Source organism: Vanacampus margaritifer, chromosome 7 (genome assembly GCF_051991255.1).
Source record: "Vanacampus margaritifer isolate UIUO_Vmar chromosome 7, RoL_Vmar_1.0, whole genome shotgun sequence".
NCBI classification, from domain to species: Eukaryota; Metazoa; Chordata; class Actinopteri; order Syngnathiformes; family Syngnathidae; genus Vanacampus; species Vanacampus margaritifer.
The window spans coordinates 298,022-308,890 of NC_135438.1; the positions used below are offsets into that span (position 1 = coordinate 298,022).

At 46.9% G+C, this 10,869-nt stretch overlaps 1 protein-coding gene across 1 annotated transcript; it reads right to left on the reverse strand.

The window, feature by feature from the left end:
* Positions 1–285: 285 nt before the first annotated feature.
* ero1b (endoplasmic reticulum oxidoreductase 1 beta) lies at positions 286–10,634 on the reverse strand. Its single transcript, XM_077572034.1, has 15 exons — positions 10,172–10,634; positions 7,815–7,934; positions 7,649–7,732; positions 7,533–7,574; positions 6,202–6,323; positions 5,995–6,068; positions 5,811–5,931; positions 5,308–5,358; positions 4,862–4,905; positions 3,960–4,052; positions 2,808–3,054; positions 2,667–2,736; positions 2,040–2,126; positions 1,561–1,694; positions 286–1,090 (listed from the first exon to the last, which is right to left on the reverse strand). The coding sequence occupies exons 1-15, from the start codon at positions 10,319–10,321 to the stop codon at positions 1,027–1,029; spliced, it is 1,503 nt and encodes a 500-aa protein (XP_077428160.1). The 5' UTR covers positions 10,322–10,634; the 3' UTR covers positions 286–1,026.
* Between the last annotated feature and the right edge of the window lie 235 nt (positions 10,635–10,869).

Genomic DNA, 10,869 nt, shown 5'->3' on the forward strand with positions numbered 1-10,869 from the left:
GAAATTTGTCTGGCGGTGGCTCAGACGTAGAGACGCAGAAAATCGCCTCTTCCGTCTTCAGCCTTTAAGTGTCTAGAAAAACGCTATATAATTATTATACATTTTGTGGGGCCTGGAACTTTCTCAGCAGATGTTGGACAAAATGCCATTTCTTTATGTATTCCATTTTGCACAATGTCAAGTCCCAAAGACTGTGGCTGAGAAAGGCTGCCCCCCGGTGGCCAGTGTGGGTACAGCAGGAGGCGCAGCACAATCACATGCATTGCAGCAAAAGGCATAAACGGCTTCATATTTACATTCCATTTAATTAGCACAAAATTCATTTTATATACAATATTAATTATACAGCACTCATTTCCTATTGAAAGAACACACGGCGAGAAAAACAAAAACAAAGCACTCCCAGCATGCACTTGTGGGGCGTGTCCCAGATTGTGTTTTTTATGCTTTCAACTTGACAAAATGGTGTAAGAATAGGCGCCCCCCTCCCAAAAAAAAAAAAAAGACAAGCGTCTTCAAGGCAAAACAAACAAAGAAAACAATTCAAGTCAATGAGGCAGCATCAAATTCTTTGGTCCACTGTTTTTCTTTCCGTCGTTCTGCAACAAAAACTTCAAGTCCAAACTTTCCATTGAGTTTGTGAGCAACACAAAATATTCCTTCGCAAAAGAAAAATCACAATCATTCCATTTTCTTTCTGCGTCGCTGAACAAAACAAAAGCACGCACGCACAAGCCAGGGGATGAAAGGCTTGGCGACGCGTCGTCTTCATCATCATCATCGTCGTCTTCATCATCATCATCGTCGTCGTCGTCGTTCTTACATACGCGGGCGTAGAAAAGCGCACAAAAGTGACGGAGGCGTGGCCTGTTCAGATGGGCGGCAGTGGCTTCTTTTCAACGCCATGCGATGATGTCACGAGGGGGGAGGAGTTCTCCCCAAACGATTCCCTCGGGCGTTCACGTGGCGAGGGTCCCGATGTGAGGAGGGGGCGGAGTCTCCTCCCGTCCCGGCCCTCCCTTCCTGTTACCTGCCGCCCTCCTTGAGCAGCAGCCGGAAGTTGTGCAGTTCGTGAATGCTGGACGACAGCCTGGCGCGCACGCAAAAGTCACAAAGACACATTTCGGTCACAGCGCGATTATTTGGAGTCAAGGAGGCCGATATGCGATATTTGAAATATTATCGCTGTCAACATTTCTTTTCAATTCCAATCTTGACTTTGCATGAATGCTTATTGAACAAGATTTTTTTTAATCTTAGACAAGATACTTCATTTTTAATTTCTAAAAAATGTTCGGTATGTCTTAAAAAGTTAAATAAGTAAATAGCAAAGAAGAAGAAAAAATCTGAAACGTCAAAGTTTCTTTGTTTGAATGTTGAAGAAAAAGAAAAGTTGAAGATTCAGCAGCAACGCTTTGAAAGTCACGTGAAAATTGAACGAAATGTTTTCCTGAGAATAAAATGGATGTTGTCAACGGTGCGATGGCAACATGGGCGTGGCTAATGGGTGGTGGGCGTGGCTAACGGGTGGGTGTGTCCTCGGCGACGTTCGCAAGGTACCTGGCAAAGGCGTTGATCAAGGCCACCACCTCCTGGCGGGTCAGCTGGAAGCCTTTGGAGGCGGAACGTTCCGGAAGGTTCTTGATCTGCTTCTCCGAGAAGAGGATCTTCAGGGCGGTTCCCAGGCCTTGCGTCTGGCGGCACACGCGCACGCACACGCACGTCATTCGTTTGGATTGAGCACAGGAACGTCAACGCGGTGCCCGTCGTCGGTTCCAAGGATTATTTATGCTTGTGATCAGGTCAGGTTCAATAAAACGTGCAAACGATCGATGAAAAGCGATCGGATGACATTCGAAAGTAAGCGAAAGTCGTTCCTCCTCATTTGCAACGGAAATCGGAAATCGGAATGCTACTCGACCCTCGACCCTCGTTTTGAAAGCAATCGTGACTTGTGTTTGTAAATCACGATGTCCGTATGTCTGAACGTTGCTGGCGCGTTTGTGTGTTTGTGTCACATGGATGGCGGCGGCGGCGACCTGCAGCTTTCCCCACAGTCGGCATTTGCTGCAGCCCACGCAATCCATGATCCGGGAAATGTTCTTGAAGTGAAGACGGAATTCCTCCTGCAAAAACACAAAGACGTCGCGTCACAGCTGCTGCCGCAAAAGCCTCGTCCCGTCTTCCCGAGACGATCCCCGTCCCGTCTTCCCGAGACGATCGCCGTCCCGTCTTCCCGAGACGATCGCCGTCCGTTTCGGCGGCGAGCCACGTGGCACTCGGACAACGCCGATTTCTCACGTTGGGATGAAGGGAAGACAATTTTGTACACGGGGAGGACTTTTTAAATCATTTCTCTACTCCAATTTCCTTCAAGCAAACTTTTTAGGGAACAATTTGGGAGACATTTCTTCCATTTTGGGGCAATTTCATGACTATTTGATGGTCATTTTCTGCTTTTTCTTTCAATTCTCTTTTTTTCTGACCGCTTCAAAAATGTGGATTCGGACATTTTGGGGATATTCAATGAGTCTTTTTTTTTCCATTTAAAGAATATGTGAACCCCCCAAAACATCTGAATGTGTCCACATTTTTTGCGTCTCCACAAAAGAGCAGCATCAGTTTGCAGACGCTCGCTTTAATCGCTTTTTTCTTTTTTTTGTCACCTTGAGGCTTTTGGCTTCCTTCTGGCGTCCGGCAAACATGGACTTCTCGTCAAAGTGCATGGGGAACCTCCTGGAGGGACGGAGACGGCACGTGAGAAGGCGCCAGAGGCAGACGGCGGCGGCGAAAGCGGCCCCGCCTACTTGATGTCGTCGAAGACTTGCAGCAGCAGCTCTTTGGTGTCGGCGTCCTCGCGCCCGTTGCCCGTGTACAGGTGGACCACGGCGCGCTCAAAGTAGGCGGCCACCTTGGAGAGCGCCCGCAGCTCCATCAGGTACAGGAAGTACAAGTTCTTCAGGCGCCGCGTGCCCTCGCCCTTCGTCTCCGCCCTGTCGAAGCGCCAGCGGAACTCCTGGGCGTTGGGACCCCACACCGAGCGGCCCCAACCCTCTGGCGTACCCGCGGCGTCACCCGCGCGCGTTAGCGGCACAATAGAAGGCGGGCGCTGCCATTTGGACGCAAGCGTGCGTTTGGGCCGCAGGCGTTTCGTACGAGCCATTAGGCGTGGTCCAGAACCGCTTGGACTATTTGGACAAAACTCAAATCATTTTTCGCCGGACCAAGACTAAAACCCTCATTCATAAGTGTGACGAAATGTCGTTCACTTCAATAAAAACTGACTTCAAATCAACCCAAAAACAAAACTGAGATGATTTGGTCAAATCTGTGACACGGTGGTCATGTGACACACAGTGACACGCCCCCTTTCAAATCTGCAGCTAACGCACGAGACAAGCAGGAGTTGGATTCATTGTGAAAAGTAAAAAAAAAAAAAGATGTATTTATAGCGTTCCAACAATAATGCTAATCCGACCGCTAACTAATGCCGGCTAACTTACTAGCTGCTAGCATGTAGCCGTAGTAGCCGCTTGTTGATATGCCGTCATTGTGTGGCAAGTTGTTTTTCATCCAAAAGTTGAGAGGACATTTTTTGGGAAATCATTTTAGATTTTTGTTTGTTTGTTTTACAGAAGTTAAACGATTGTCCTGACTAAAACGTTGACACTTTTTGTTTACTAAAACAAGACGAATAAAATGATGTTTTCTTGGACTAAAATGCTAGATTTAGAGTCGACTAAATCAAAACAGGATGAGTTTGACTAACAAGTGAGATTGAAATTTGAAAATGGAGGATAAAATGAACACTATTATGTTGTTGTTGTTTTTTTTTTCTCGCATGGCCAACACGCCCCCTCAAATGGTGCGAACATCGCATGGTGACGTTTGAATATCGCGACACATTCGGTATGAGAAGGTTTGCCGTTTGTCTGGATGTGCTGAAATGCGGCATTTACCGTCCAGCAGGTACTTGGCACACAAGTGGATGTTGATGCTGGTGTGGAGGCCCGAGATCAAGCGGTAGAAAACCCTCTTCTCCAAACACAGACCTGCAGCCGCAAGCGCGAGCGCAAGAAAAGAAAATCAAGACCAGCAAAAACAAGATGGCATGAAAAGTACAAGACAAAGACGGAGAAGGCGCGGCGCGGCTCCGTGCTAGAGCGGGAAGCTCGTGGCTTCCATCCTCAGCGCCGGTGACCAAGTGCCCTTGAGCAAGACACTGGACCCCAATGGCGGCCGCCGACCGCTGCTTTAGGAATGTGTGTGCGTGAGATCGCAAAGCGCTTCGGGGAAGGCATGCAGGTGGTGCTGCAAAAAAAAGCGCAATATAAAAAGCAGTAGGGTCCGACCGACCCGATTTTTGAGGCCGATGCCGATTTGGGGCAGAAAAATATACAGATTCATCTGCAGATGACTTCAAAATATATATTTAATGCATAAAATTGTATTCCCACAGTCGATGCTAACTTCCTGTTAGCATTTGAATAGGATCCTCCCTTCACTTTTAGCATTAGCGCTAGGCTAGCGATGTTTTAAAAACAAAGCATGTTTTGTATTTAAATATACACCGGATGTCGTTCTTATCGTCGTCGTCGTGTGTTTGGCTTTGCTGTGAACGCCAACTGGGGTCACATTAAAAACCTTAAAAAAGAATAACATACGCTACGCACTTGCTAGTTGCTAGCATTCAGGCTACTCTCACAGTGTCGGAAAATGACAAAAAGGTAGAAAGGGAAGAAAAAGAGTAGAACAGAAAGCATGAAAAAAGTGAAAAGGAAAGAAAGAGAAGCAAAGACAGAAGACAAAGATTGAGAAAAAGAAGCACAAGACGACGAGGACGCTTAATGGCCGACGTTACCTTCAAGCCAGTTGTAGAAGCTCTCGCCTGGAACGGGATCATCAGTGACATCATCAGTGACATCATCAGTGACATCATCGACGGCCCCCCAAGCCAAAACCAAAATCAAAGCCGTACTCACCGTCGTCTCCTGAAGACAAACGGGAAGGAAAAAGTCAAGTTGATGCCAGCGTCCGACATACTCGGGACTCATTCCAAACCAACGTGTGCGTGTGCGCGTGCGTGTGCGTGTGCGCGTGCGTGTGCGCTTAATAAGAACTCCGCCCTCGCGCAATTCCTTCACAATTTCAAAATGGATTCAGTCAAGTAAAGCAAACGCGTGGCACTTGTACTTGCTAAAAGTCGATTGTGGGCGACCTCTCATTTTTAGCGGCTGCGATGATTTGGTTTGTTAGGAAGCATGTCAAGGCGCGAGCACGTTGACTTCCTGTCGTGTTTTAGTTGACTCACCTCTGCTCGGGGTCAAAGGGTTCAGAGGTCGGTACACGGACCTGGGCCTGCACACACAACACACACGCCGCGCGTCATTGCAAAATCCCCACTGACCGTTCGTTCCCGTTGACGCTTTCCCCAAAGGACGGACGCGCCATCGGACAACATGACTAAATGTTTGATTGATCTACACAAGCTAATATGAATGGAAATGGATAACGCTAATGCTAACGCTAGAATTCCTTAAGCGGCGGACATTTGCACAGCCGTGACGCAAATGCTAGCGCAATGCTCAAATGAATGGGAAATGTAATTGATATGCTAACGTTAGCGTCAATCATCACCATTTTGCAACGGTTTAAGCAACGGACATTTGGACACCGATGGCGCAAATACTAGCTTAACGCTAAAATGAATGGAAAATGCCATTGACATGCTAGCGCCGTCAGTCTTTTTGTTTCTCTTCCCCAAGACAAGATGCATCTTTTGAAGCACGCTAACGTTAGCATGTACTGACTTGAAGCAGTTCTCCTCGTAAATGCTGTTCCAGACCCGCCACGCCGAAGGGCCTTTGTATCCGGTGTAACCTTCGGGGTTGAGCAGCAGGTCCACGTACTCGGCGTCCGGGGACGACTCATCTAAAAGGCACAAAGGTCAGCCACGCCTGCTTTCGTCCTGAAGGTGGCACTAGAGGAACTCACCGTCCAGCTCACAGAAATGATCCTGCGCGTCGTCGTGTCTTGCCCAGTCGGCAAACGCTTCTTTGCTCTGGTTGCTGCGCGCGCACAAACGCACACAAACAAATTGGAACGCACGCAGCAATTGCACTGACGCAACAAGGTCAGGGGTCAAATACACACACAGTGCAACATCGTCGCAGGTGTAAGCGCAAAAACAAAGTGTGTGACCTGAGCGTGCTGTTGATGGCTCCCAGCTCTTGCACCTGCTGACACTCGCTCACGTCGCTCACGTCGCTCACGTCCTCGCCGGCGCTCACGTCGCTCTCGTCCTCGCCGGCGGCCTGCGAATACTGAACACGGACATGACGTGATTGGCGTGAAGGCAAAACGCCGGCGCTGCTGGCGTCACGTGACCTCGTGCGGTCGGCGAGCGTCGTCGTTGGTTATTGCCCTTCAAACATCTGCCAAAACAATCGGCCAAGTTTCCCACGCTGTGAAAAGTACCCTGAACGCACCATTTTGCTAGTGTAGCATTAACAACAAGCAAGTGTGTTTCTTCTGGTGTCCCTAAGCGTCCTTTAAGATGTTGAAGGACATCCCAGTTGGAGGATCCCATTCCAATGCTAAGCGGAAGTCAGCATCGACTTGGAGAGTGTTTTTCCTTCAAACCAATATTCACACACAAAAGGGAAGAGAACACTAATTCTTCCCATTGTGTGAAAAAGGACTTCTTTGAATTGAATTCAATGCTAACTTTCTTCTGTACTCGCTTTCAGTGTGCCCGCCATGGATGCTCGGCACCACACTGCCCCCAAGAGGCCAAAAGGCACAGGAACAGTCAGGATCTCTTTTTCCGTTGCTAATATATTCTTATTTTGATTTTGTCATTGTCCTTTCAAGTTGTATTGAAAGTTGCTATTTCAAAGGATTCAAAGAAATTCTTTGACCAAAATTCAAGGACTTTTTCTTGTCGTGTAGTGCGGAAGTGATGCCCATTAAAAAGGAATGGGGGGGATCATTTGATATATATATAAAATCTGTTTTGTTTTTCTGCCCAAATCGGCACCGGCCTAAAAAAAATGGCATATCGGTCGGGCCCTAACCGTCAACATGTTGGCTAAACTAGCAGACCGAAAGACTCTCATCTTTATTTTGGTAGCTTCCACGTTTTTATAAAAATGAGAACACAACATTCCGTGGGCCTTGCAAAATCAGACCAAATTCAATAAAACAGCCGCGAGCGAAGGGGGTTGCTTCAGTAAAAATGGCTGCCAGTGAAGGAGTTAAATATTGCACACAAGTAATACACTTAAAAAAACAACAACTACTAATACTGAAACTATAACTAAGCATATTTAAAAAATAAGAATAATAATAGTAAAAACTAACAGAACCACCTTGAAAACTAATTAAAACTAAATTTAAAAAAACAAATGAAAGAAAAACTCAAATGAAAATTGCTAAACTATAATCACCCTGGTATGCACATTTGTGTGTGCATGTGTGTTGTGTGCGTTTGTCATGTGTGTGTGTGTGTGCGTGTGTCCAACTGCGCTCACCTTGTTGTAATTGCCGGACTTGATGCCGGCAGGAATCTGACTCTGGAAGAAAAAGGGAACGTTGGAGGCGAGCGGCTGAAAAAGGTGGCGCACAAAGGCAACCCTTGACCTCTGACCTCCGGACAGGGCTCCACATGGCAGTCTTTGATGGCGCAGTGACCGTCGTCGGGCCAGAACGGACACGCCCGCTTCAGGTTGACCTGCTTGAGGAGCGCAAGGCATGAGCTTCCATGCAAAGGGCGCCGTCGGCAGCGTTGGCGCCGTCGGCGGCGTCCGACCCACCTTGTAGTAGCGGAAGTAGTCGCGCTCCATCAGCTTCTTGATGCGCGGGTACACTTTGAAGTTGTTGAAGACGTCGATGCTCTCCACATCGCAGAAGCAGTCGTCCAGCACGCCCGTCAGCTGCGGCACAAGCACGTCACGCACGCAGGTCAGCGCCACACGCGTCGCACACCGACGCTCGCAACGCGTATGCTGAGCAAGTCGCTTCACGCACGCACAAACCAGGGCTGAGCAATTTGGAAAAATCATGTGATTTTTTTTTGTTTTTAATTATTTTCTTCACATGCACTTTGTTTAACAAACAAGCAATAAATTCATCTGCATTACGATAACATGAGTCGAAAACTGCTGTCAGACCGAATTCAACAAAAAAGCCGCAGCTGATATGACTTAAACAAACAAAATTAGCATCAACATTTTTTTCAAAACACAAATTCCAAAACTTACATTTGCTGAAATGTCATAATGCAAGCATATGTTGATTGAAAATGCTGATTTTTTTTTATTTTTTAAGTTTAGACAATAAAGACCTTTGTTTTAAAATTCTAACAAAAATGGAGCGAAAGTTAAATGAAATATTAAAACAATTATTATTATTCTAAACATGATTTTCCCAAAATGTCCAAATAATTTGAATATTAAACGTTTACGTGTCTCACGCTCCATTTCAAGCCAAAGCAAAAGATGCAGAGAATTTCGTCCCCTCGGTCGGTCGGTCGGTCGGTCGGTCGACAGCATCTCTTAGAAAGTTCACTCAAACGATCAAGCAGCAGATTTTGGGAAAAAGGGCCGATACCAATATGAATCAAAATGTCCAATATCTCCACTAATACGGATAATCGGTCTCTCCCTGCTCTAAACATCAGATTTATGATACATAAAAGTTTTTTTGCTTCGTCCTAAAATCCCAAAATAAAGGCATAGGAACTTTCATTTCATATGAAAGACTGTTTATTTATTGACTACAAATAGAGTCGTTCACTTAAGCAAACACTTTGTGCACGTTTGTCAATTCCCTGCGTTTGCCGAGTGGTGCGTTCAGGGAGGTCGGGCCGAGCGTGCTTCACTTCCAAATGCAGCCTGGGTTGGAAACCAATCAGCAGCTGGTGCTTCAACGGTTTCCATTTGGACGTGCTGGCGCACGGTGCGACGCCACTTGAAAGACCCGCACTCCATTTTGGCTGCAATGACCTGAACGAGCCAATTTCAACAAACGCCAACAGTTGCAGTGACAGCGCGGAGCAAATTTCACAACACCCTCATGACAACGTGCCAAAATGCTGCGACATCAACGCAAGTCAGTCAGAGGTCAAATTACGCAAATCAATCTTTGGCTTTAGCATTTAATTTCCTTCATTCATTTATGTACACAACAAATAAAGCCAACCAATTGACCAAAATGAAAATAGTTTTTTTTTCATCCAAATTGCAGCTTTTGCCGTTTAAAAAAAAAGAAGCTTTTTATGAAACTGTGATGTCCATTTGAATGTGATTCATTGTTCAGCCAAACACAAAAAAACACACACAAACACACAAAAACACACAAACACACATGTATTTGCTGTATGGCAAGTGAAGCTGACAGCTGTTCGTAGCATGACATCAACCTTCCATATGCAAATTCCAAATATGCTAATTAGATGACAAATCTGACCTGCGATTGCATGAGAGCGCCGAGCGTGACAAAAAGCAGGAAGACGCAAACACGTCGCAACATCTTCAACTTTTCTTCTTCTTTTTGTGTGTGCGTGCGCGAGGTCGCCGACTTGAGACGCCACTTGCCTAAGCCCCGCCTCCTTGTCAAAATAAGCCCCGCCTCCTTGTCAAAATAAGCCCCGCACCCTTGTCAAAATAAGGCCCGCCCTCGCCTTGTAGTCCAGCCAGTGAGGCGGGGCTTGCTCGGCCTCGGCCAATCACGTTACACCACGCTGGTCTACTGGCGTACACAAGTTGACCTCAAGTTGTACACAAATAACGAAATCGCATCGGATTGTTGACTTGACATTCGCGCCAAAGGCGACCGCTAGGTACACCAAGCAGGAAGCAGGAATCCACAGCTAAAACAAATGACAAATGATGTGTATAATGCCATTCAGCTTCAACGGTTCAAAGTTTCAAACAAAACTTCATTGTGTTTATCTCTTTCGAAATTTGTGTTATACGGGCGAAACTGTGATTAATGAAAAACAGACCGGCTCGCTCGCTGCTCATTAGCGTCACACTAATAGTGACGTCAAAACAGACGAGGCGAACATTCGAGAAGGTTGAGGCTTGTCGTCATACGCGTCCTTAAATTGTATATTAACGGGACTAAAGATGAGTTAGAGGGAGGAAACGAAAAGGAGAAAGTGACTTACATGGCAGAAGCAGCTCTGCTCCTTCTGCTCCTTCTGCTCCGCGCTCGCTTTCGTCTCCGGCTTGTTGAGCTGAAACCAAGCAAAAGCGAGATTCCCCAACAGGAAGGCCAGCAGAAGAACGCCGAACGCCTCCAAAGTGACTCTCCACATGCCTCAGCAGCTGCGGCCAAAAGGAGCCTCGCGGATCTGCCGCTTCAAATCGAAATCCACGCCGGTGTCAGGCACTCCCGGCTAGCCACCGGAAATCAAGTCTCTTGTGCGCGGTTAGCTTCTGCGGGCTAACGGGCTAATAACGCGCGCGAGCGGCTCCGTCCGGCTGACAAGTGCGAAGTCGACATACGCTCACGAGCGTACTTGCGTCGTTGAGCCCCTTGGAAGCCGACTTTTTCGTGAAAAATTCTGCTGAACTTGGGGGACGGGTTTCCAACCACAGCGACTTCCACGTTAGAGAGCCCAATTATTAAAAAAAAAAAAAAAAAAAGAAGCTACTTCCGATTTGAGGTTTCACGACAAAAGGCGAACAAGCGAAATTGGTTTGAAAGTAGTAAGCACATCCGTAACTCGACTAGTTTACGACGCCTCCCAACAAAAAAGGGGGCTTTAAGTGTGCGTGGTTTGTCTTGTTTCGTGCACGGCCGCACGACTCGCACTCAAAACGTCTCTAGTCGAGAAGGCGTATCTTATCTTGAAAAGCCAAG